The 23721-nt window shown below is 44.9% G+C and overlaps 1 protein-coding gene across 3 annotated transcripts in view; it reads left to right on the forward strand.

The window, feature by feature from the left end:
- Nucleotides 1-23721, forward strand: part of si:ch211-12e13.12 (PALM2-AKAP2 fusion protein) — a 392124-nt gene that overhangs the window by 347071 nt on the left and 21332 nt on the right. For all 3 annotated transcript variants that reach the window (XM_063048937.1, XM_063048940.1, XM_063048938.1), the window contains one exon: nt 15931-18415. In XM_063048937.1, coding sequence (XP_062905007.1) covers nt 15931-18415 — 2485 coding nt within the window. The remainder of the gene's footprint in view (nt 1-15930; nt 18416-23721) is intronic.

Here is a 23721-nt window from a genome sequence, read left to right on the forward strand (position 1 = left end):
TTGACGACAAAAGTCTTAGTTGGCACGCAATGCTCAGCAAGTGCTCATCTGTCAGAAGTGACAACACCCAGATGAGATATTGAACTGAGGTTCCATCTGCTCTCTGAGGCGATTACTGAATATGTTAAATTTTGACAAATAGCAAAGGAACTATCTTTGAAATCCTGGGACCAGCACTTATCCCTCAGCCAACAACTAAAGCAGAGCAACAGGCACATTATAGATGGCTGGAATGTGACGTGTGCTAACTGGCTTACACTCAAATGTACTTAAAAGGCGGTGAAGTCTTTGGTATATCCTGAGTTCAACACAGGTGTACTGTATATAAGTGAAAATCCATTCAGAAATCAGGTGGCAGAGGGGAAAAAATCGTTCCTGAATCATTGAGTGTGTGCCTTCAGGCTCCAGTACCACCTCCCTGATGGTGCAGTGAGAAGAGGGCATGTCCTGGGTGATGGGGATTCTGGGTGATGATGGATGCTAACTTCTTGAGGCATCGCACCTCAATGTCCTGGATGCTTCGAAGATTGGTGCCTACGATGGGCCTGACTGAGTTCACAACCTTCTGCAGCTTCTTTCGATCCTTTGTGCTAGCCCCTCCATACCAGATGGTGGTACAGCCAGTTAGAATGCTCTCCAAGGTACACCTGCAGAAATTTGCAAGTGTCTTTGGAAACATACCAAATCTCCTCAAACTCCTAATGAAATAAAGCTGCTGCTGTGCCTCCTTTGCAGCTGTATCGATATGTTGGGCCCAGGAGAGATCCTCAGATGTTGACACCCAGGAACTTGACATTGCTCACTGCAAACTCTTCAAAGAGTTTGGCACTGACCCCTTCGACGTCAGAATTCAACAGTCCTTGATGTTCTGGAAGCTGTCAGTGCAATCTTTTCAGATGGCTAGGTCTCCAGCACTGGTTGTGGAAAAGTGATAAACATGCCTACCAAATGCAGACCCTGCAAACATATCAGTAATGACAGAATCCCAATATGAAGTATGTTACTCCATGCTCAGTGCTGCTAAATTATATGATTTTTAAAAAAGTGGAGTTAAATGGTTTAGTTTTAATGTTTTCCTCACATGCTTCCCTGTTGTCAATAACTTCACCAAAGTTAGATCTTTGGGTTCCTACCCAAACTTACATAAGAAACACCAACAGGCTGAAATTACCAATCATTACTGTTCCCTCTAAGCGATGCAGGTGTGTAGCCACACAGTAATTGAGATGCTCCCATGCACATAGCCTTTTGTCATGCAGATGGAATTTTCTTTTTACATAATATTTTATTAAAGTGTCCCACAGTTTACAGGGAATGTTGCCAAACATATATAATTTGTTGCATTCCACTTTGTGTAACTTTCTAAACATGAATGCTTTCACTAATCTGCGGCAAAATAAAGACAATTTGAGGCAAGGCTAATGGTCTGTACTGGGGCTGCCAGCCATACAGGGATCTCCAGAGGTGCCCACTGCTGGGCGTCCTCTCTGCACATTTGCTTATATTGAATCTAATGGAATCAGTTGTTTTGGGTGTACAACTGGCAACCACGTCAGCCAGCAATCAAAGATATGGTCCTCCCCCTTGTTATTTAGTTATAAAAAGTAGAGGAAAGGCTCTATTTCCTGAGGAGACTGAGGTCCTTTAACATCTGTTGGACGATGCTGAGGATATTCTATGAGTCTGTAGTGGCCAGTGCGATCATGTTTGCTGTTGTGTGCTGGGGCAGCAGGCTGAGGGTAGCAGACACCAACAGAATCAACAAACTCATTCGTAAGGCCAGTGATGTTGTGGGGATGGAACTGGACTCTCTCACAGTGGTGTCTGAAAAGAGGATGCTGTCCAAGTTGCATGCCATCTTGGTCAATGTCTCCCATCCACTACATAATGGACTGGTTGGGCACAGGAGTACATTCAGCCATTGACTCATTCCACCGAGATGCAACACAGAGCGTCATAGGAAGTCATTCCTGCCTGTGGCCATCAAACTTTACAACTCCTCCCTTGGAGGGTCAGACACCCTGAGCCAATAGGCTGGTCCTGGACTTATTTCCTGGCATAACTTACATATTACTATTTAATTATCTATGGTGCAACTGTAACGAAAACCAATTTCCCCCGGGATCAATAAAGTATGACTATGACTATGGTTGAGAGATGGAAGTCACCTTGATTAGCTAACAACAGGCTGCTTGATGCCTGTCTGATAGGCCGAGAAGGCAGTGTAGGCATGTTGAGTGATTTGGAATTGTTTTAAATTGTCACATATACTGGCAAGCCTTTGTTTACATGCCTTCAAGACCAATCATTTCATTTGCAAGTACATGGAGGTAGTAAAGAGGAAAACAAAATGCAGAATGTAATGTTACAGTTACAGAAAAATTGCAGTGCAGGTAAACAAAGTGTAAACACCACGACGAGGTAGAATGGTACATCAGGAGTTCATGTTTTAGTGTATGAGAGGCCTATTAAGAGTCTAATAACAGTCCTTGTCCTTGACATTTTTTAAAGTATTTTTTAATCTTCTACCCAACGAGAGAGGGAGAAGAGACAATGCACAGGGTGGGAAATGTGCTTGATTACGTTGGCTGCTTTCCTGAGCACCAGGAAGTGAAAACGAAGTCAGTGGAAGAGAGGCCGCGCTGTTGAAGTGACCAGTGGAGTGTGGAGTTGAGATGGCTGTGGTAAACCATATATATATGTTGTAACTGGGTTAACTGTCTGGATACGCCCCTCTGCTGACTGCCCCGGTGGCCCCTCCCACACTGTCCTGTATAAAGGTGTTTCACCTTGCCCCTCCCCCTCAGTCCAGGGACAGACACTCACCGTGGAGGTCGTATTGTACAGCGAATAAAAGCCTTCCAGTATTTTACCAAACCTCAGTCTTTTGGAGTTATTGAAGGTGCTTCAATGGCTTTAAATCTTGTGATCCTATCTCCACGTGTATAGTAACTTTAGGCATGATGGCATTTGAATTAAGGAATAAGGCTGACTTGAGACTGATATCTGTCAATATTTGTACCATCCCACAGTCCAAAGACATACTGGTTAGTAGGTTCGAGCAACACACATAAAATGCTGGAGGAACTCAGCAGGCCAGGCAGCATTTATGAGAAAAAAAAGTACAGTCGACGTTTCGGGCCGAGACCCTGTGGCAGGACTGGGATTTGATTACTACTCTGTGAAGTCTCTTCCAGCAATGCCTGCCCTGAAGAAGTTTAAATCTTCCCTTTGATGGGAGTTCAGTGAAACTCTCTCTCACTGCTCCCCGCTGTTCTCCAACTCTTTGACCGTGTGCTTACCCAGACCCGCTCCTACAGCCATGTATCCTTTCTGGGAACGTGTCTTTGTCGCACAGTTTCCAGATTCGTTTTCCAGTCCTGCCAAAGGGTTTCAGCCCAAAGCGTCAACTGTACTTTTTTCCATAGACAATGCCTGGCCTGCTGAGTTCCCCCAGCATTTTGGGTGTGTTGATCAGATTTCCAGCATCCACAGATTTTTTTCTTGTTTCTGGTTAGTAGGTTAATTGTCCATGATTAGGTTAGGGTTACATCAGTGGTTGTTGGAGTTGCTGTGCATGCAATTCGAAGGGCTAGAGGACCTGTTCTGTGCTTTACCTCTAAATAAATAAATATTCCACGAGTTCTTCATGCAAACCCTTCGGAACCAGCCAGAAAGACACTGATTTCATGGACTTTTCAGGAGAAAGACCTGATGACCTTCAACAGTAATGGAGTTTAAGGCAGAGATTGCGCAAGATTTCCTGTCATTGCTGCTGTCCTGCCTATTTTTTTTCAAATGCTGATTTGTGGATGACATAGGATAATCAGGAGTTAGTATATGAAATATAAGAGCTCATAACGTTGATTTAAGAGGTTCGCTGACAAGTGTTGTGCAATGCATAGAGAAAGCTTCACACTTTTCTGTGTGCATTTATTATATAATGCCCTACTGAGGCACATTTTGCCTTTGATACATGAAGTGTACTGGAGCATGTAATAGTCAAATTTACAGCATGGCCTCAATAGATCAAAGCCTGATATTCACAGCCAATTTACCAGACCCTGCAGTTAAAAACATCTTTCATTAACTATGACCATACTCCTTCATTACACACCAGGCCATGTACAAACATCAATTCCTAGTCTCACTAACATATTAGGGAGGAAGATCACTTGAACCAAAACAGGAATAGAACGAAGAGAAACTGCAGGAACAGCATTCTTTTTGTTTGTAACGATTTTGAAACAAACTGTATTTTTTAATTTTCATTTTCCACAAAACATAAGTCAGAAAGACCTAAAACACTTCAGGGATTCTCGAAAGTCCCTTCAGTCTACTGGGTATAGTTAATAGCATAAAGATTGTTCAAAGGTATAACATTCACAATATTTAATCATTTAAACTATTTTTCTGCTGGCTCCAGACCAACATTGCCCCCTGTGGTTTGAACCTCTTCTTGCAGATTACATCAGCTGACCTTACATCCCCACCCCATTTCGAACTGTTGTTCGCTGTGTATGCCAAACCTTATGAAAGACTACATACCCTGGTATCTGGGCAGCGCATCTTTCTTTCCCAATTGGAAGTTTCTTGGCCATCAATCACATACTTTATTATAACTTTATTGTCGCCAAACAATTGATACTAGAGTGTACAATCATCACAGTGATATTTGATTCTGCGCTTCGCGCTCCCTGGAGTACAAATCAATAGTAAAATTAATAAAAATTTAAATTATAAATCATAAATAGAAAATAGAAAAGGGAAAGTAAGGTAGTGCAAAAAAAAACCGAGAGGCAGGTCCGGATATTTGGAGGGTACGGCCCAGATCCAGGTCAGGATCCATTCAGCAAGCTCCTGAGCCTTCTCCCAGAGGGAAGAGGGGCGAAAAGTGGTGTTGGCTGGGTGGGTCATGTCCTTGATTATCCGGTCTGCACTGCTCCAACAGCATGCGTTGTAAAGTGAGTCCAAGGACGGAAGATTGGTTTGTGTGATGTGCTGGGCTGTGTTCACGATCTTCTGCAGCTTCTTCCGGTCTTGGACAGGACAACATCCATACCAGGTTGTGATGCACCCTAGAAGAATGCTTTCTACAGTGCATCTATAAAAATAAGTGAGGGTTTTAGGGGAAAGGCCAAATTTCTTTAACTTTCTCAGGAAGTAAAGGCTCTGGTGGGCCTTCTTGGCAGTGGACTTTGCTTGGTTGGACCAAGTCAGGTCATTTGTGATATTGACCCCGAGGAACTTAAAGCTCTTGACCTGTTCCACCTGCGCACCACCAATGTAGATGGGGTCGTGCGGTCCGCTACTCCTTCTGAAGTAGCCAATTCCTTCATCTTGCTGACGTTGAGGGATAGGTTATTGTCTTCGCACCATGCCACCAGGTTCTTAATTTCCTCTCTGTACTCAAACTCATCATTACCCGAGATATGGCCTACAATTTTGGTGTCATCAGCAAACTTATATATTGAGTTCGATGGAAACTTGGCTACATAATCACGAGTGTACAGTGAGTACAGCAGGGGTCTGAGTACACAGCCTTGTGGGGCACCGGTGCTCAGAGTGATTGTAGAGGAGAGCATGTCCCTTATTTTTACAGCCTGGGTCCTGTCTGTGAGGAAGTTGAAGATTCAGCTGCAGATCTGAATGCTAAGGCCCAGGTTCCGGAGCTTAGGAATCAGTTTATTTGGAATGATGGTATTAAAGGCAGAGCTGTAGTCAATGAAAAGGAGCCTTACATATGCGCCTTTATTCTCCAGGTGTTCTAAGGAGGAATGTAGGGCCAGAGAGATGGCATCTGCCGTTGACCTGTTGCTCCGGTAGGTGAATTGCAAAGCGTCGAGGTTGACCGGTAGGCTGTAGTTGATGTGTGCCATAACCAATCTCTCGAAGCACTTCATAGCAATTGATGTCAGAGCCACAGGTCGATAGTCATTCAGGCATGCCACCTTGCTCTTCTTCGGCACTGGGATTATCATTGCCTTCTTAAAACACGAGGGGATCCTAGACTGAAGCACGGAGCAATTGTGGATGTCAGCAAACACTCCAGCTAGCTTGCTTGCACAGCATAACCTCAGCTATTGCTCACTTCACTTACATCAGACCCACCAGTATTCCAATGAGTACTGGAATTATCATTGGAATTCTTTCCTCTACTAAATTCTTCCTCTCAACAAGGTTTGGAGATTTCTGGTGCTTGCAGATCTTGGAAGGACTGACAGCCCCATTCCAGACTTCCAACAAACAACACAGAGAATTCTATCAATGTCACTTGGATCTTCAGAGAGACGTGACAATATTCACCCTGGAGGTTTTTTTCCTTCTCTTCCTTCTAGCCTCCTATGCTCTTTTTGTTCAGTTGCTCCAAAGTTTTCTGTGACATGCACAAATTAGTCAAACCCAACGTGGGGCAGCTTTCATCTCTATCAATGGAGTAGCTTTAAAACTCTACTGAGCATTATTTGGTCAGACACTGTCATTGACTACATTTCTGAACACCTCTATTGCCATTACACTGTAATAAGGGGCAAATAATAAATACTCTAAGAAGCAAAATGAAAAATTCACAGCCTCAGGACATGCAATGCTGTGTTATAACCAATGAGATGCTCTTTTCATCGCCAAGAAAGCTCACCACTGCCTCTACTTCCTCAGGAGACTAAAGAAATTTGGCATGCCACCTTTGACCCTCACTAATTTTTATTAGTGCACCTTACAAAGCATCCTATTTGGATGCATTGCTGCTTAGTATGGCATCTGCTCTGCTCATGAGCGCAAGAAACTGCAAAAAGTTGTGGACACAGCTCAGTTTATCAAAGAAACCAGCTTCACCTCCATAGACTCTCTTGTACTTCTTGCTGCCTTGGTGAAGTATTATCATTATCAAAATCCCACTCACCCCAAATATGCTTTCTTCTCCCTACTCGCATCAGACAAAAGCTACAAAAGACCCAAGGACATCGCTCCTGCTGTTGTAAGACAACAGAATGCTTCCCTAGTGAAAGAAGATAGAATTTTAACTTCACAATGTACCTCAATGTGACCTTGCACCCTACTGTTTACCTGCACCCCACTTTCTCTTTAATACCTTATTCTGCAAAATTGTTGTTTTACCTTGTACTACCTTAATGTAATGTTGTAATGATTTGATCTGTGTGAACATGTGAAAGACAACGTTTTCATTGTACCTCAGTACACGTGACAGTAATAAACTTATTTAAGTTTGAATTATTGATGCTTTTTTTTGTAAGGGACCAGGGAGTCAATTTGCATAAAGCAAGGTCCCAGCAAACAGCAATGTAAGAAAGAATTGCATGTATAAATCACTTTTCATGACGTTGGGTTGTCATCCCAAAGAGTTGTGGTTAATGTAGCACTCTATTAGTACAGCCACTGTGGCAATATTTGAAAAGAGCATCAAATCCCTACAAACAACAATGTGATTATGAACAGATCTATAGTGACTAGCAGAATCAGAATCAGCTTTAACATTACCAGCATTTGTCATGTAATTTGTTGTTATGTGGCAGCAGTACAATGCAATACATAATAATAAAACTGTGAATTACAGTAAGAAATATATATAGTGTATGTATAGTAAGAAGCTGTTCCTGAATTGCTGATCGTGTGCCTTCAGGCTGCTGTATCTCCTCCCTGATGGTAGCAATGTGAAGAAGGCATGTCCCGGGGGATGGGAAGGCTGGTGCCCATGATGGAGCTGACTGAGTTTACAACTTTCTACAGCTTATTTTGATCCTGCGCAGTGCCCCCCTCCCCGATACCAGGCGGTGATGCAGCCAGTTAGAATGCTCTCCATGGTACATCTGTAGAAATTTGCGAGTGTCTTTGGCAGACATCTCACCCTGCAAAAACTCGTATCAGGGAGGTAGCACCATCAATTTGCGGAGACTTCCGGGAGAGGTGGGAAGTTTGCATTAGAGCAGCTCCTTAGCAGCCAGCCAGCTAGTTTAAATAACGTTAGCTATGCTAATGAACGAATGACACCTGTTAAACTCACCTCAACATGTCTTTTACAGTCTTAACCCACCATGGACAATAGAAAAGTCACTGTTGCAAACAGTGCAGCAAGCAACACTGTCATTATTTCGACCCCTATTAGGCAGGGGTACACTTTAGTGTAGTCTGGGGTGACGTGTGTTTTATATTTTTTCGGAACACTCTGCCATGCCACGCTGTCGCTCTCTCTCTCGCTCGGGCTCTCGCTTGCTCTGTCTCTCGCGCTCTCTCTTTCTCTCGTGCGCTCTCTCGCACTCTCGCTTGCTTTCTCTCGCGCTCTCGCTCTCTCTTGCTTTTTCTCGCTCACTCTCAAAAAAATTGATTTCCGTGATATTGTATATAATTTGCGTGCATCAGGGAGCCACTATTCATATGCGGGAGACTCCCAGAACTTCCGGGAGAGGTAGGATGCCTGGCATTGGCCCAGGATAGATCCTTTGAAATGTTGACCACCCAGGAATTTGAAATTTCTCACTCATTCTACCTCTGATCCCTCTGAGGACTGGTGTGTGCTCCCTCATCTTACCCTTTCTGCAGTCCAGTTCTTTGGTCTTACCGATGCTGAGTACAAGGTTGTTGGTGCAGCACCACTCAACTAGCTGCTAGTTGTTCCAAATAGTCCCATGAACTCTCTTATATCCATGCAATAAAAGCTTCAACAACTCATCCAAACTGTAGCACTTCCAACAGTGTGACACACCTCAGGGTTACACAGGCAGCATAGATGACTGTGCTGGTGTCTCTGGAGTGGGGCCAGAACCCACAACCTTCTGACTTGCCACGGGCATCCTGCCTGCAGCTGCCAGACCAGATTATTCATCATTGGGAATGCTTAATCTGCTGATCTGCCAACCCATAACCGAGTTGGAATTTGGGAGCAAAATGCACTTTGTCCGGCAAGAATGTCAAAAGAAATGAACAGATGCATGTTGTAACTGGCTGTTTGGGATAGTGTAGCTAATAGCAGACCCATGGAGACTTTCGTTGTATCATGTGGCCCTTTTGGTTTTGTTTGAAATTAACAATGACAATTTCTCAAATCCATAAGTATTTAAGAAATAATGCTGGCAGATGCAGTTGTACCATTGGTTGTGGCATAGTTCACAATGAACTCCAGCTGCGGGTAGATCAACAAGTAAAAATAAAAGATAAAACAGCGTGAAGCATCAGAAGTGGCTAGTCTGTCATTTCATCAAGTGAGAATAAATGTATTCAATCTTTCATGAAGAGCGGAATTACACTCCTCTGCAGGCAGAAACTCTTCCTGTCAAAGCACAGGACAGATTTGGATAGAAAATTAAGACCCAAACCTGTTGCTCGAGCATATCTGTAGACATCCAAATGTACTCCACCACCAATGAAGAGTCTTTGTGGTTACTGGTTCAGGGAATGCAGCAGCTAACTTGTGATTTGAAAAACCCATTAAGGCCACTTAAGAGACTCTAAGATAGGCACATGGATGATAGGAAAAATAGAGAGCTGTGTGGGAGGGAAGGATTAGATTGATCTTAGAGTAGGTTAAAAGATCGACAAATCATCATCAGCCAAAGGGCCTGGACTGTTCTATGTAACATCAAGGTGTAACAAACCTCTGTGTGACAACAACCAATTCATTGGTCTTGGTAATATTGACAGAGGGATAAATATTGCACAGACCCCTGGGGAGCAGCCCCTGCCTATTTACAAAGACGGTGCCATGGGGTCTTTCACCTGGGACAGCTCAAATTTGACATTTGACCCAAGAAGCAGCATCTCCAAAATGCTGCGCTGCTTGGAATACTGTTCTAGCTTCTTGGTTTTGAGGTTGTGGAGTTGAACTTGAACCTTGAACCTCCTGCTTCACAGGTAATTGTTCTGCTAATTAAGCCACAGCTGACACTTGAATCTATGCTTAAAATGGGAAATACTTGCAAATATTTGGGGTCAGTGCTGTGGCATGTGGCTAAATGAATAATTCTTACACAGAGCTAGCACAGTGAGAGTGGGATGAATGGTCACCTTCTATATAATTTTACTCTAACATTCCACTGAACAAAATAAGTTTGGCTACATTCCATCAGCAAGAAGGCGGCTCCTTGCAGTCTACCACAAGGTTCCAAGGCTAAGCCTAGATTAATACACAAGCCCTGCTGTCAGTGATGTATAATATACAGGTGATTGTATTCCTAATAAGGTCGGCCTTGTCCTGGGTTACTGGCCATTGTATCTGCATCCTAACAAAAACATGGATTATATTAATTAGTAGCAAATACTGTACACTTAGACCTTCATAGCAGACGTGTAGAACTAAATACATGCTGGGCTTTCAAAGATGCTTCAACAATTTGCTGTTCATGCTGAGATTGAGAGTAGAGTATTCCCCCTCCTCGATGGAAGTGGGACAAACAGACCATGAGCAGGTCTTGTGGGATCCTTCATGATGATACAGCCCCGTTTCTGCCACCTTTCTGTATGTATGTTGTTGATGGCAGGTTGGCTGGTGCCAGTGATTCATTGGACATTAGGGTAGAGCCTTACGGTCTGCCTCAGTGCAGTTTCCGTACCAAGCAGTGAAGCAGCTTGTTAGGATGCTGTCTACTGCATTTCTGTAGAATGACATGAATATAGATGTACAACCTAACCTGCATCTTAGTTCAGATATCACCTACCTAAACCTTGGTTCCACAATCTCTAATATTCTGTTCTAACAAAAGTCATCTGTAAATTCCTCTTCATCCCTAGTCTCGGTAGTCTTTTAAGACGAGAAGTTGCGAGTTTCCATTGGCTATTGTACCTCTTCTTCACATCTCACATTAACTTCTAATAGTTTTTTATATAGGACCTGGCTCCCCAAACAGAAAAAAAATAGCTTCTCTCTGTCTATACTTTCAAATCTCTTCATTGTTTAAAATTAGAAAGTACCTTCTATTCTCAGAAGAGATGCAAGGCCATTGTGAGTCCCTCACTGATTAAGACCCAGTCATATAAAACCCTGTTAGGACAATGGTCAGAATCACATCCAGATGAGTCTAAATAATATAGTGAAACAAATTGAGAAGAAGGCTGAATTCTATCGCTCCGTGTAATGCAACCTCTAAATTTATATTAAATTTTGTACTGTAATGGTTTCACCTCTTTCACCTCAATCGGTTGAGGAAGTTTGGTATGGGCCCCCAAATCCCAAGAACTTCCTAGAGGGGCACAACTGAGAGCATCCTGATTGACTGCATCACTGCCTGGTATGGGAACTGTACCTCCCTTAATCGCAGGATTCTGCAGAGAGTGGTGTGGACAGCCCAGCGCATCTGTAGTTGTGAGATTCCCATGACTCTGGACATTTACAAGGACAGGTGTGTAAAAAGGGCCTGTAGGATCATTGGGGACCCAACTGTTGCGTGAATGAAGTCATCGGAGACAGTTACTGGTAGATACAAAGCAGCTTCTTTATTCGACAAAACAAGGTACAGCAGGCATCATACAGAGACGCTTTCGGTGGAAAGGTCTGCTGGCCCAACGTGGGGCTTGATATTTATTTGCTAAACACAGAGGACAATTCATATTTACGAAGTATAGACAATGCTTTCTTTTGAAGCTACATAGAAACTTCACACCTTCTGATTCACATCCATCCCACAGACACCAGCAGCTTCTGAATGGCAGGCAGTGACTAGTGGAGTACCGCAAGGCTCAGTGCTGGGACCCCAGTTGTTTACAATATATATTAATGACTTGGATGAGGGAATTAAATGCAGCATCTCCAAGTTTGCGGATGACACGAAGCTGGGCGGCAGTGTTAGCTGTGAGGAGGATGCTAAGAGGATGCAGGGTGACTTGGATAGGTTGGGTGAGTGGGCAAATTCATGGCAGATGCAATTTAATGTGGATAAATGTGAAGTTATCCACTTTGGTGGCAAAAATAGGAAAACAGATTATTATCTGAATGGTGGCCGATTAGGAAAAGGGGAGGTGCAACGAGACCTGGGTGTCATTATACACCAGTCATTGAAAGTGGGCATGCGGGTACAGCAGGCGGTGAAAAAGGCGAATGGTATGCTGGCATTTATAGCGAGAGGATTCGAGTACAGGAGCAGGGAGGTACTACTGCAGTTGTACAAGGCCTTGGTGAGACCACACCTGGAGTATTGTGTGCAGTTTTGGTCCCCTAATCTGAGGAAAGACATCCTTGCCATAGAGGGAGTACAAAGAAGGTTCACCAGATTGATTCCTGGGATGGCAGGACTTTCATATGAAGAAAGACTGGATGAACTAGGCTTGTACTCGTTGGAATTTAGAAGATTGAGGGGGGATCTGATTGAAACGTATAAAATCCTAAAGGGATTGGGCAGGCTAGATGCAGGAAGATTGTTCCCGATGTTGGGGAAGTCCAGAACGAGGGGTCACAGTTTGAGGATAAGGGGGAAGCCTTTTAGGACTGAGATTAGGAAAAAATTCTTCACATAGAGAGTGGTGAATCTGTGGAATTCTCTGCCACAGGAAACAGTTGAGGCCAGTTCATTGGCTATATTTAAGAGGGAGTTAGATATGGTCCTTGTGGCTATGGGGCTCAGGGGGTATGGAGGGAAGGCTGGTGCAGGGTTCTGAGTTGGATGATCAGCCATGATCATAATAAATGGCGGTGCAGGCTCGAAGGGCCAAATGGCCTACTCCTGCACCTATTTTCTATGTTTCTATGTTTCTGGACTGGGATTCACAGCTTCTAGGAATGCATTGTTCCAAGTTAAATCCACAATACATTTTCAAGGAACAGAAGACTGGTAGCCAAAGCCATTTGCTAAATGTAAATGACCTAAACCCAAAAATCATATTCCAGCTGCTACCATCCGGGAAGCGGTACCACAGCTTAAAAGCTAGGACCAACAGGCTCCGGGACAGCTTCTTCCACCAGGCCATCAGACTGATGAACTCACGCTGATTTGAGTGTACTCTATATTACATTGACAGTTCTATTTATTGTAGATTACTATGATTGCACATGGCACATTTAGTTGGAGACATAACATAAAGATTTTTACTCCTCATGTATGTTACGGATGTAAGAAATAAAGTCAATTCAATTCAATACTAATCAGAGGAATCTCTTCTCGGGTGATTTGAGGATCCTCTATCTTTCCCATTAACCTTCAATGAAACAAACCCAGAACTGATGACATGCAGATTTCCTTTCCCTCTGTATGTGCTGAGCATACAAATCCCCAGACATTTGGTTGCATAGGATTCAACAAATATTGAGTAGGGATTAGAAGGGAAGTTCCGGTGATCAAAGCCAAATTTCCAGCCCATTGTGTTTTTTTCTTCTGAATGATTTATCTCAGTCCCTCATAATTCCTGGTGGAGGACAGTTGTGAGAGACTTGACATTCATGGAGCCCTTCGTTAGTGCAGGGCAATCCAAGCACTTTACGGCAGTGACCTGTTTTTGAAGTGTGTTCACTGTTGTCATGACTTTAATGCAATAATCAGTTTGTATTCAACAGACTCCCACAAACAAAGCACGCTAATGACCAGATTTTCTGTTTTTGGCAATGGTTATTGAAGGAGGCTATTCAGTGCATTGTGTCTTCGCTACACAACACCAGAGCGAATACACAAAAAGATGCTTTCTTTGAAATAGTGCTGTGGCCAATTTGTGGGATACCTTAGCTCTGAAGCTGGAAATAGAGGGTCAGTAGTTACATTCTAGATTTGCATTTTCACTCCTGTGATATCTCCAAATAGATTTGAAAGAACAGTCATAACCAAACTTTCCCTAGTTCTGGTACTCCTGTCTCCAAGACTGACGGGACTAAACACACTAAATGTTGTGGAGCTCACAGCATTTTCCTGGTTATTCTTTGCAATTCATTTTAATGATGGTACATAATTTTGTCCTGTTATAACAATAACCTGCTATTACCAAAGAATAACAGCAAGAACTTGTATATATCTGGCATAGCAAAGCATTTATGATGACACAAAGTTTGGTGAAGTCATTTGCAGATGACTCAAATGTTGGTGGAGTTGTGGACAGTGTAGAGGGCTGTCAAAAGTTACAGCAAGACATAGATCAGTTACAGATATGGGCAGAGGAATGGCAGATGGAGTTTAATCCTAGCAACTATGAGTTTTTAGGAGGTCAAATGTAATTAATATGCAATTAATGGCAGGATTGTTAATAGCATTGTTGTACAGAGGGATCTTGGGTTCAAGTCCATAGTTCCCTGAAAGTGGCTGTGTGAGTGGTAACGAAAGCATGCTTGCCTTCATTAGTTGTGGCATTGAGTATATGAATCAGGAAGTCAAGTGGCATCAATATTAAACAGTGTCTAGGCTGCTTTTGGGGTATTGTGTGTAGTTCTGGTTTCCCCATTACAGGAAGGATGTGGAACCTTTGGAAAGGGTGTAGAAGAAGCAATATATTTCAGGATGGTTCATGACTTGAGTGAGAAACATGGAGATGGAGATGGAGAGATTTGAAATGCCCATTCACAACCCGAACAAAGCTTACCAACCTGGACAAAGATCCATTTAAAATCAGCGCCGTGGTAATTTGCACAGTTGTTAGAGCAGCTGCCTCACAGTGCCAGAGTTTCTTTATCTTGCACTTGCAACATGATCTCCTAAGTATTTCCAACATTTTCTGTTTATTTCAGATTTCCAGCACCTGCAGCATTTTAGTTTTAATATTGAAAGTGTTTTATTTTATCTGTGTCCCAGTCAAATGAAATGCGTAGTAAAATTGCCCCATAGATGTACAGTAATTGGAATCAGTTTATTGTACATGGAAAAATTTGGTTTTGTAAAATACTACAAGAGAAAAGTAATAACGGAATGCAGAATAGAGTGTTACAGTTACCAAGAAAGTGCAGTGCAGGTAGACAATAAGATGCAAGAGATCCGCTCAGGAAAGAAGCTGTCCTTGAGTCCGGTGGTGTGTATTTGCAAGTTTTTCTATCTCTTGCCTGTTGGAAGGGAGTCTAAGAGAAAATGCCCATGATAGGACTTGTTTGATTATGGTAGCTGCTTTACTGAGGCAGCGAGAACTCCATGCAGATAGACTCCATGGAGGGGAGGCTGATTTCCATGATGGACTGAGCTGTGTCTACCAATCTTGGCAACATCTTGCAGTCTTGGACAGAACAGTTGTCATACCAAGATGTGATGTATAATGTTGCTTTCAACAGTGCATCTATAAAAATATTGATGGGGGTCAAAGGGGACATGCTGAATTTTCTTAGCCTTCTGAGGAACTAGAGGTGCAGGTGTATTTTTTGGCAATAGCATCTACATGGTTGAATCAAGATGGGCTATGGGTGGTAGTTACACATAGGAACTTGAAGTTCTCAACCATCTGAACCTTGGCACATACAGGGGTCTCATTTTTTTGCTGACATTAAATAAATAAATAAGCATCTGTTAGTCTCGTGAGACCATGGATTTGCGCCTTGGAAGGTTTCCAGGGCACAGGCCTGGGCAAGGTTGTATGGAAGACTGGCAGTTGTCCATGCTGCAAATCTCCCCTCCCCACGCCACCGATGTTGTCCAAGGGAAGGGCACTAGGGCCGATACAGCTTGGCACCAGTGTCGTTGCAGAGCAATGTGTGGTTAAGTGCCTTACTCAAGGACACAACACATTGCCTCAGCTGAGGCTCTAACTAGCGACTTTCAGATCACTAGAGCGATGCCTTAACCACTTGGCCACGCACTGACATTATTATCTTAACGACATATCTCTAGGCTCTCTGTCTCCTTCCTTCACTCCGTCTCATTATCGTTTGAGATATGGTGATGTCATCTATGAACTTATACAATCAGTACACTGAGCTGTTACAGACTGAGTCAAAGTGAAGATAGTATCTATGAGAGGTGCTGTGTGCAGTTTTCTGTGTGGACACTGTATCTAATTTAATGCTTGTTTCTCCTTCATTTTGCACAGAAACCTGCTGCCAAGCTCCTGGAGGATGGCACTAAACTGAAGAAGGACAAGAGCAGCAGAAGCTCTGACTCCCTAAACTCCAACCATCAGACGTCTGGGCAGGAGGACAGAATGGAGGTGGACAACCAGCTGAGCGGTCCCAAGACCATGAACACAGCCGTGCCCAAGGTCGTGACATCGGAGTCCACCCCCCTGGACAGTGAACTACTTTGCCATGACAAGAAAGAGCACAATGGCATCCAGAGTAGGCATGAATCACTGGACAGCGATGTTGCGAAGGAGATCAGGTACCTCGACGAGGTCTTGGAAGCAAACTGCTGTGACCCTGTTATGGAGAATGGGTCGAATGCACCACCTTCTCCCGAGCCGTGCCCAGTCATGGCGGACAGTCGAGTTCCTCCCAATCCCATGGCAGCAGACCCTTCAGATTCACCCCTCACCAGGAAGGAACCAGCACTCACTGAGCAACAGGTGCAGGGTGAGAGTGAGGTTAAGGTGAACGGTCTTTCACCGAGCTGCCCTGAAGCATCACCCATTGCCAATCAGAGCAGAGAGCAGACGGAAAATTCCAGAAAGCCTTCCAGGGACGGCGAGCCGGTCATCATCCCCCTGAAGAAGGAGGCCAGGTTCGAGCTACGGGCTTACCATGAGGACAAAAAGCCCTCCAAGCTCTTCGTGGAGGACGAGAAAAGCAAAAGCTATAAGATTAAGAAGAGCAGAGCCTCGGACGAGATCGCGGAGCTGGAACGGGCCCGGCTGGAGGTCATCCGGAGCCAGGTGGTGAGGAAGAACCCGAGCATCACAGAGAAGTGGAAGCCCCCCCAGGAGAAGTCCCTCGAGCAGCAGCTGGACCCAGATAAGCTGGAATCGCACAAGAAGTATGCCGAGCGCAAGCAGAGGAAGCAGGGAGGGAACCTGTCCCCAGTTTCACCGAAGCAAAAAGCCCCTGTGTTTGTGCCACCGGAGCCTGTCAGCATCAACAGGGAAGACATCGTCACAGAACAAATTGACTTCTCTGCTGCCAGGAGACAGTTCCTACAGATGGAGAGCGGGCCTGAGGTCACCGCGCATCACGGACAGAGGCAGATGGGGATCACCAGAGGGGTCTCTGCACGTCCGGCGCAGAAGCTGGCAGAGGCACCCCAGAAGGAGAGGACGACCGTTTCAGGTGGAGTGACGGGGACGAGTGGGGCTCAGGGGCTGCCGATGCAGGTGAGTGTCAGTGAGGTGTCCATCGTCAAGGTGTCCAAAGTCAGCATCGTGCCTGATGATGGCGAGGGCAGGGAGGTACCCTCACCCCCCTGTGAGAGAAAGCAGACAGAGGGGCTGTCCTCAGAGCTGCCTCTGCACACCACTGCTGACCAACTGACCAGCGGCAGTCTGAAGGAAGAGTTAGTCAGTAAGGCCAGCGTAGACGACGAAGGGTTTACCAAGGTCAGGGCTGTTTTGACAGTGCTGAACGAAGATGGTGACAGTGACACCTCTGACCATTGTTTCAAATGTGTCAGTCTCCCTACCACAGTGGAAGAGGTAGATTCCGGTTTGGATGACTTATCCCTTCGATCCCAAGACACGACGGTGATGGAAACCCTGTCCAATGATTTCAGTATCGACAATGTGAGTGACAGTGGTGCTTCAAATGAGACAACAAATGTGTCCCTGGATTATTCTTTGGGTGGGTCTCAGGAATTCTCTCAACCGCAGACGCCCCAGGCTCTGACGCCCAGCGACAGGGATGGAGAGGAGGGTCTTGACAAGAGGGAAGGAGGCCTGGGCTCACTCGGTGACGAAGAGTTATACAGGCAGCGATCCCCTCTGCCATTGGACACTGAGCAGCAGCTTCAATATCAGGCGGAGATAGTGGTGAAGAATGCCATCCAGCTCGCCCTGGCACAGGAGACCAACACAGCTACTGGGACAGGTGAAGGTGTTCTAGGTGGGCCTGAGTCAGATTTGGGGAGTGAGCCAGCCGACGTTGCTCTGCCTAGGCCACAGACTGAGCTGTCACCACCACCTCCAGTGCAGGACCAGAGACTCCACATTCCAAAGAATCAGGCAGAGGCAGAGCCAGACCACCACAAGGACCATTGCCTCCCATCTCCCACGGCAACGACCAGACCGAGCAATACCATGGCGGTCGTCACAGGCAACAGTGGTGGCAGCTCACAGCCCTCGTTGTACAGGCCGGAGTTCAGCCCCTTCAGTGACGTTGCCAGTTACCTGGAGCCCACAGACTATTCCAGAACCAATGTCTTTGTCAGCCACTCACAGGAGCCGGAGGTCATCGCCCAGTCCGGCCCCTTTAAGCTGCGCTCGCGCAGGCAGAAGACCCTGTCGATGATCGAGCAGGAGATCAGGGCAGCCCAGGATCGGGAGGAGGAGCTTCGCCGCCAGAGGGAGGTCCTGAAGACCGTGCAGAGTCCCCGCAGGAGCTCGGGGCCCCAGTCACCATCACTGGTGTGTCCCCCCAGAGCAAAGGCCCCCGGTAAGACCCCAAACTCTTCTCATTGCGTGAACCAAGCTCATCAGTTTGGAATATGAGCCAAGCCAGAGGGATCACATTTCAGCTCAGTCGGTGAACATCAGAGCTAATGGGGTGGTTAAACTATCCAAAAAGGCAAATGTGTTTTGTGGCTTCTCTCTGTGCAGGATATTCAGAGAACAGAGGTAGGCCATTTAGCCAAAATGGACTGTATCAGTCTTTATTCTCTAATATGCCTTCCTTCTCCCAACTGGAGATCCTTCCCCTGCATTTCTCTAGCTTTGCTTTAGCTGTGTGTCTGCCATTAGGCTCCACTCTCTCACCACCCCACACCCAGAGAATAGTCTCCTAAATTCCTCAGAGGACATATTAGCTACTATCTAGTAATGTGGTCTCCAGTGTTGGTCTCCCCCGGCTGGTCCACATCCGCATTGTCCGTCTTAAACCCTGGCTCATTCCTCAGCCTGGCCCTTTCCAAAAGAGATTTGACAAAATTAACCAGGAGTTGTGCTGACCAAGATGGCAGGGTTGGACACTGGCCAGAGTCCACTGAGGTAACCCTGGGCCACCAACCACACCCAGCATGTCCTGCAGGGTCTCCAGTGGCAGGGTCAGTGCCCAGGCTCATAGGCTGAGCTGAAGGTCTGGAGAGGAGTAAGGGTCTTTTACACCTGGGCATCTCAGCCTGTGTAGGTGCAAATATCCGGTTTCCCCCAAAAGGTATGTGCAGGAGGGTCAGATGGGTAATAGAAAGAAGAAACTCTCAGGGGCAGCAGACAGAAAGCACTGGGGGTCCAGGCACCACTGAACCAGCACAGGCTTGGTATACTGAATGGCCTCTTTCTACATGAAGCAGTTCACCATAGCATAGGGTGTTAGAGATTAGCAGCTTTGAGAGTCTCCCACCCAAATACACGGGGAAGGGAGTTCGAACCTCCCATTAATCTTCATGTGAAAGAGAGCTTCCTGGGTTTTAAGGTTCTGCCTCTTTGCCCTGGACTTTTGACCCTGTGCCCTAAATATTACATCAGCTGGATATGTAGGGGATCAGCAGGGTATGTAGACTACGTCCTTCTCATTGAAACCCACTGGCCTGAGCACTGTTCTGGTGTGATTCAGCCTCTGTAAGTCCGGAACAGGCAGGGTCACTGAAGGTACAACGTCCAAATTGGCTGCAGTTTTGTTTTGAACAGTGTGTGGCTGCCTTCTCGGTGGCTGGCTTAGTCTTTGTCACACAGCGCCTGGGTGTTAGCTGTGACATTATCCTCCTGCTTCTTGGCAGTTGCACAGCCCTGTTGCTGGCGGTGCTGCGTGCTGTGCCAGGATGAGGTCACCAGGAGCAAGGGTCCTTTCTCTGTTAAAATGTCAATGTTCCTCTCCCCCCTCCCCCTTGTCCCACACAGGAAATAAAATATCAGGAGGTCACAATCTTGTAGAATGACACACTCCCTTCAGTTTTGTTGGGAGGAGGACTCGAGCAGAGGGAAATGAGAAGAGGAATATTCTCAAACGGCATACTCTAATGGTAAAAGCAGAACTCAGTTTGGGCTGTGTGGACCTACATTTGATGAGTAAAGGGCTGGTTTTGCAGAGGTTTTCTCCTCTAAGTTGAGTTGGACATATCAGCCTTATGTTGCATCTGTGGTATGCTGTCATCTGTGGCCTGCTTTTGGTGCTCCTGCCTCGGAATCAGGGGGTTACAGGTTGAACATCAAGCACAGGCTGCTCTTTCAGGGCCTTACCGAGGTAGCCAGCAGGCATTGTCTTTTAGATGAGGCTTTACCTTCTCGGTTAGGCTTTATTGGGCATTTTCTAAGAATGGCGATAGTTCTTACCATTGTCCTGAGACCTGTCTCTGAGCAAATATCATTAACAGATGATATCTTCCTTTTCTATCACCCTTATGGAAGCTTGCTGTGCGTAACTAGCTGATGTGACTTAGTGTGAAGCACCTTTGGACTTGCTGGGTTTGGAAGGTACTCCATATTATTCCAAATCTCTCCCTTGTTTTTACATGAGGACTTAGCTCAATACAGCTGGGGAAGAAAGTGAACGTTTTATTCTCGCCCCACTCACCCACAAGAAACTGGGAGAATCAGGGAGGCCCAACAGACTGCTGGAATGTGGAGCAACCAACAATCTGCAGGAAAAACTCGGCATCAGTAAGAGTAAAGGAACTGACAATTCCTTTCTTCTTGCATGCTTGACCCATGGAGTTCCTCTAGCAGATTTTTGTTGCTTTTAATTCCACTTGTATGGCCCTGCCGGCTTTTAGATTGCACCTGATGTGAGATCCTTTGTTGGCAGAAGTGAAAGACTTAATTACAGACTCGGCTAGAATTTATGACCTTCGGAGTGGGAGCCGAGAGCACTGCTGATGGAGCCAGGCCTGACACCTGCCTAACATGGTGCTACTTACTTTCCTGAAATGTATAACAAATGCCGAACGTCAACTTTGTCTACATGGAGTGAATCTGCAAACGTGCTATCAAAATCCTTCCTTTTTAACGACTAGTTATGACCTTCATGGATTTTGCAGCAAACTGCCAGGTTACATGTTTAATATTGTGGTACTGTGATCTATTTAAGACAGAATGCAACGAAGAAATCCCAAAGTGAGAAAAAAATGAAAATCCCGTTAGATGATTAGATGCTCACATTCAATAAAACTGTAATGTATGTGGCACTGGTTGACTGAAGATCGCAAGACGTAGACTGCAATTCTCCAGACCTCAGTGGAGTTAATCCTGACTCTTTTCTACCATCTAGTGGCAGAAGTGAAAAGTTACTGATTATAAGTAACAGCCTTGAGATCTTGACCATCTAATCAGCCTCCAACCTTTGCTACTCCAGGACTGAAATATTAAATAATTGAGTCTTAGAGAGATACAGCACACAGGCCTTTATACCCATTGATTCTGTGCTGATCATCAGCCACTCATTTGCATTAATCCCTTTGCCCTTAATTCTTATATATTCAATGTGCAAAAATGTTGTCATTTGTAAACAACAATTATTTATACAGGGTAACAAAATGTCTCGATACTTTCTAGAAAATGAAATTTGATGCTGAGCCACAGAAAGAGATCTCGAGAGCAAGTCAGATAGGTTGTTGTAAATGAGAGTCTCAAAGAGGAAGGAGATGCTAAGAGCTTATGGAAGGAATTTCATAAGTTAAGTCAAGTTACCAGTGATCGGTAGAGTAAACAGTGGATTGCAGTAAGAGCCCAGAATTGGAGTAACATAAGTATCTCGGAGGGTTATTGGACAGGACAAGTGTATGCAGGTAGTGAAATTTGGGGCCATGGAGTGGAAGAAATGTCCTGAAGTCATTCCTGCGTATCACTAAGTGATGGAGCTACCTGTGAGGTCAGACGTCTGTGTGAAGAGAGAAAGAGTGAATATATCCGATCAATGAGCATTCAACTGAATTCTACACTGAACTATGGAATTGTAATGAAACTTCCTGACAATCATTCCTTCTGAAATGGCCAGATCCTTGGAGTTGAACATTAGCATAAATGTTTTATTAAGTGAGAAATCCAAATACATTTCATTACTTCATCAGCGCTAAGTCTCGAATTTAAAACATAGAAAATGTTAGAAATGCTTAGCAAGTTCGCCAAGATCTGTGAAAAGGGAAACAGTGTTAGAGAGAACTGGGAAAGGGAGAAAACAAACCAGTTTTCAGTAGGAGAGAAGGTAGAAGAGGGATGGGAAGAACAAAGGGAATAAGGTGAAACCAAATAAGTTATTGTCAAAGTTAGATGAAACACTATAATCAGCTTAGACTTTTTTTGCCTGTGGAATGTGTTGCTAGTTACAGGGCTGTGGGACATGACCACCAAATGAGAAGTAGAGAAAGGAAAATATTGGCAGGCAGTAATCGCCTGTACTGATACAGACTGACAGGAGGACTACGTTGCCTAAATTAGTGAAACCGATATTACTTCTCGAAGCTGCATTGTGTCCCGGTGGGAGATGAGGTGTGGGGCTTCATTGTAATCGTACAAGTGGTCACAGACTGTTAGAGTGGGAGTGGGATGCAGGCAACTGAACACAGGTGCTCCTCAAAGTAGTCACCCAAGCTGCCTCTGCTTTCTCTATCCTGCCGCTGCCTATAAGGCTGTCCTTCCCGTGACCTCATGAGTTTCCTCCGAGTTCCTCAAACAGTCCAAAGACATGCCAGTTGGTAGGTTAATTGTGATTGTAAATTGTTTCATGGCGGGGTGCCATGGCTTGAAGGGCCAGAAGGGCCTGTTCTGTGCTGTCCCTCAATAAATAATGCAGGTGAGGCCACATCGTGCACACGGAATTGCTGATTCACAGGGAATGACTGTTTTGGTTCCTGGATGATGGGAAGGAGAGTTGAGGAGATAGGTGTGGCTTTTCCTGTTGTGGGAAAGTGCCGTAAGATGGAGAACAATTGATGGAGACAGAAGTGTGGACTAGAGAATTGCAAAAGGTGTAATCCCTTCAGAATACTCATAGGGTTGGAGGGGTGGGGAATGGGAATATCATGTCTTATTGATTTTATGGCCCTAGACTTGCTTTCATTTATGATGAGATTCTGATAAAGACAGTGCCTTCTACAAAATATATTGCCATGAAGGAAAGTGTGAATTACTGAACAGGCTCTCCTTAGTCTGACTAGTCTCAACATCAGACAAGACCATCGACATACAGTGAAACGTACGCAGTAGATTAGATTCAGTTAGTAGCCCTCACTACGCAGAAGAGTGCCGGCAAAAAGTTTAGACAGCACAGTGCATTCCACTCCTGGAATTAAAGATTAACTGCAGGACAAGTGTGACTGACACTGAGCAGAAATATCAGAAGAGCATCCTTCTTAAATTTTCTGTGAATATCGTTATTACGTTACCTGGGGAAAAGCTTCAGGCAAGGACAGATTAGTTGACAGAAAGGAAAACTTTCATTTCTCTAGCACCTTTCTCACCTTATGATATCACAACACATTCTACAGTTAGTGAAGTGCCACCACCCTTGTGGGAACAAGGCTGCTGATTTGCACAGAGCAACACATACAAACATCCCTGGGATATTGACCAATCACCTACTGCTTTTAGGGATTATGATCGAGGAATAAGATGCATTTGATATAATGGTGTGGGATCTATCAGAGAGCAGGAGTCCCACTTCACTATTTCATCTGAAAGAAGTAGGACAGGTTGGCCTGGACCAGTATAAATGCCAGGTGGACCAGACAGTGTCTATGGTGTCTATTATATGTGTAATCCAATGTTAAAACACAATAGTGGAGAAAGTGATGAGGATTATCATGATTGATA

The sequence above is a fragment of the Mobula hypostoma genome, chromosome 5, assembly GCF_963921235.1.
Source record: "Mobula hypostoma chromosome 5, sMobHyp1.1, whole genome shotgun sequence".
Taxonomy (NCBI): Eukaryota; Metazoa; Chordata; class Chondrichthyes; order Myliobatiformes; family Myliobatidae; genus Mobula; species Mobula hypostoma.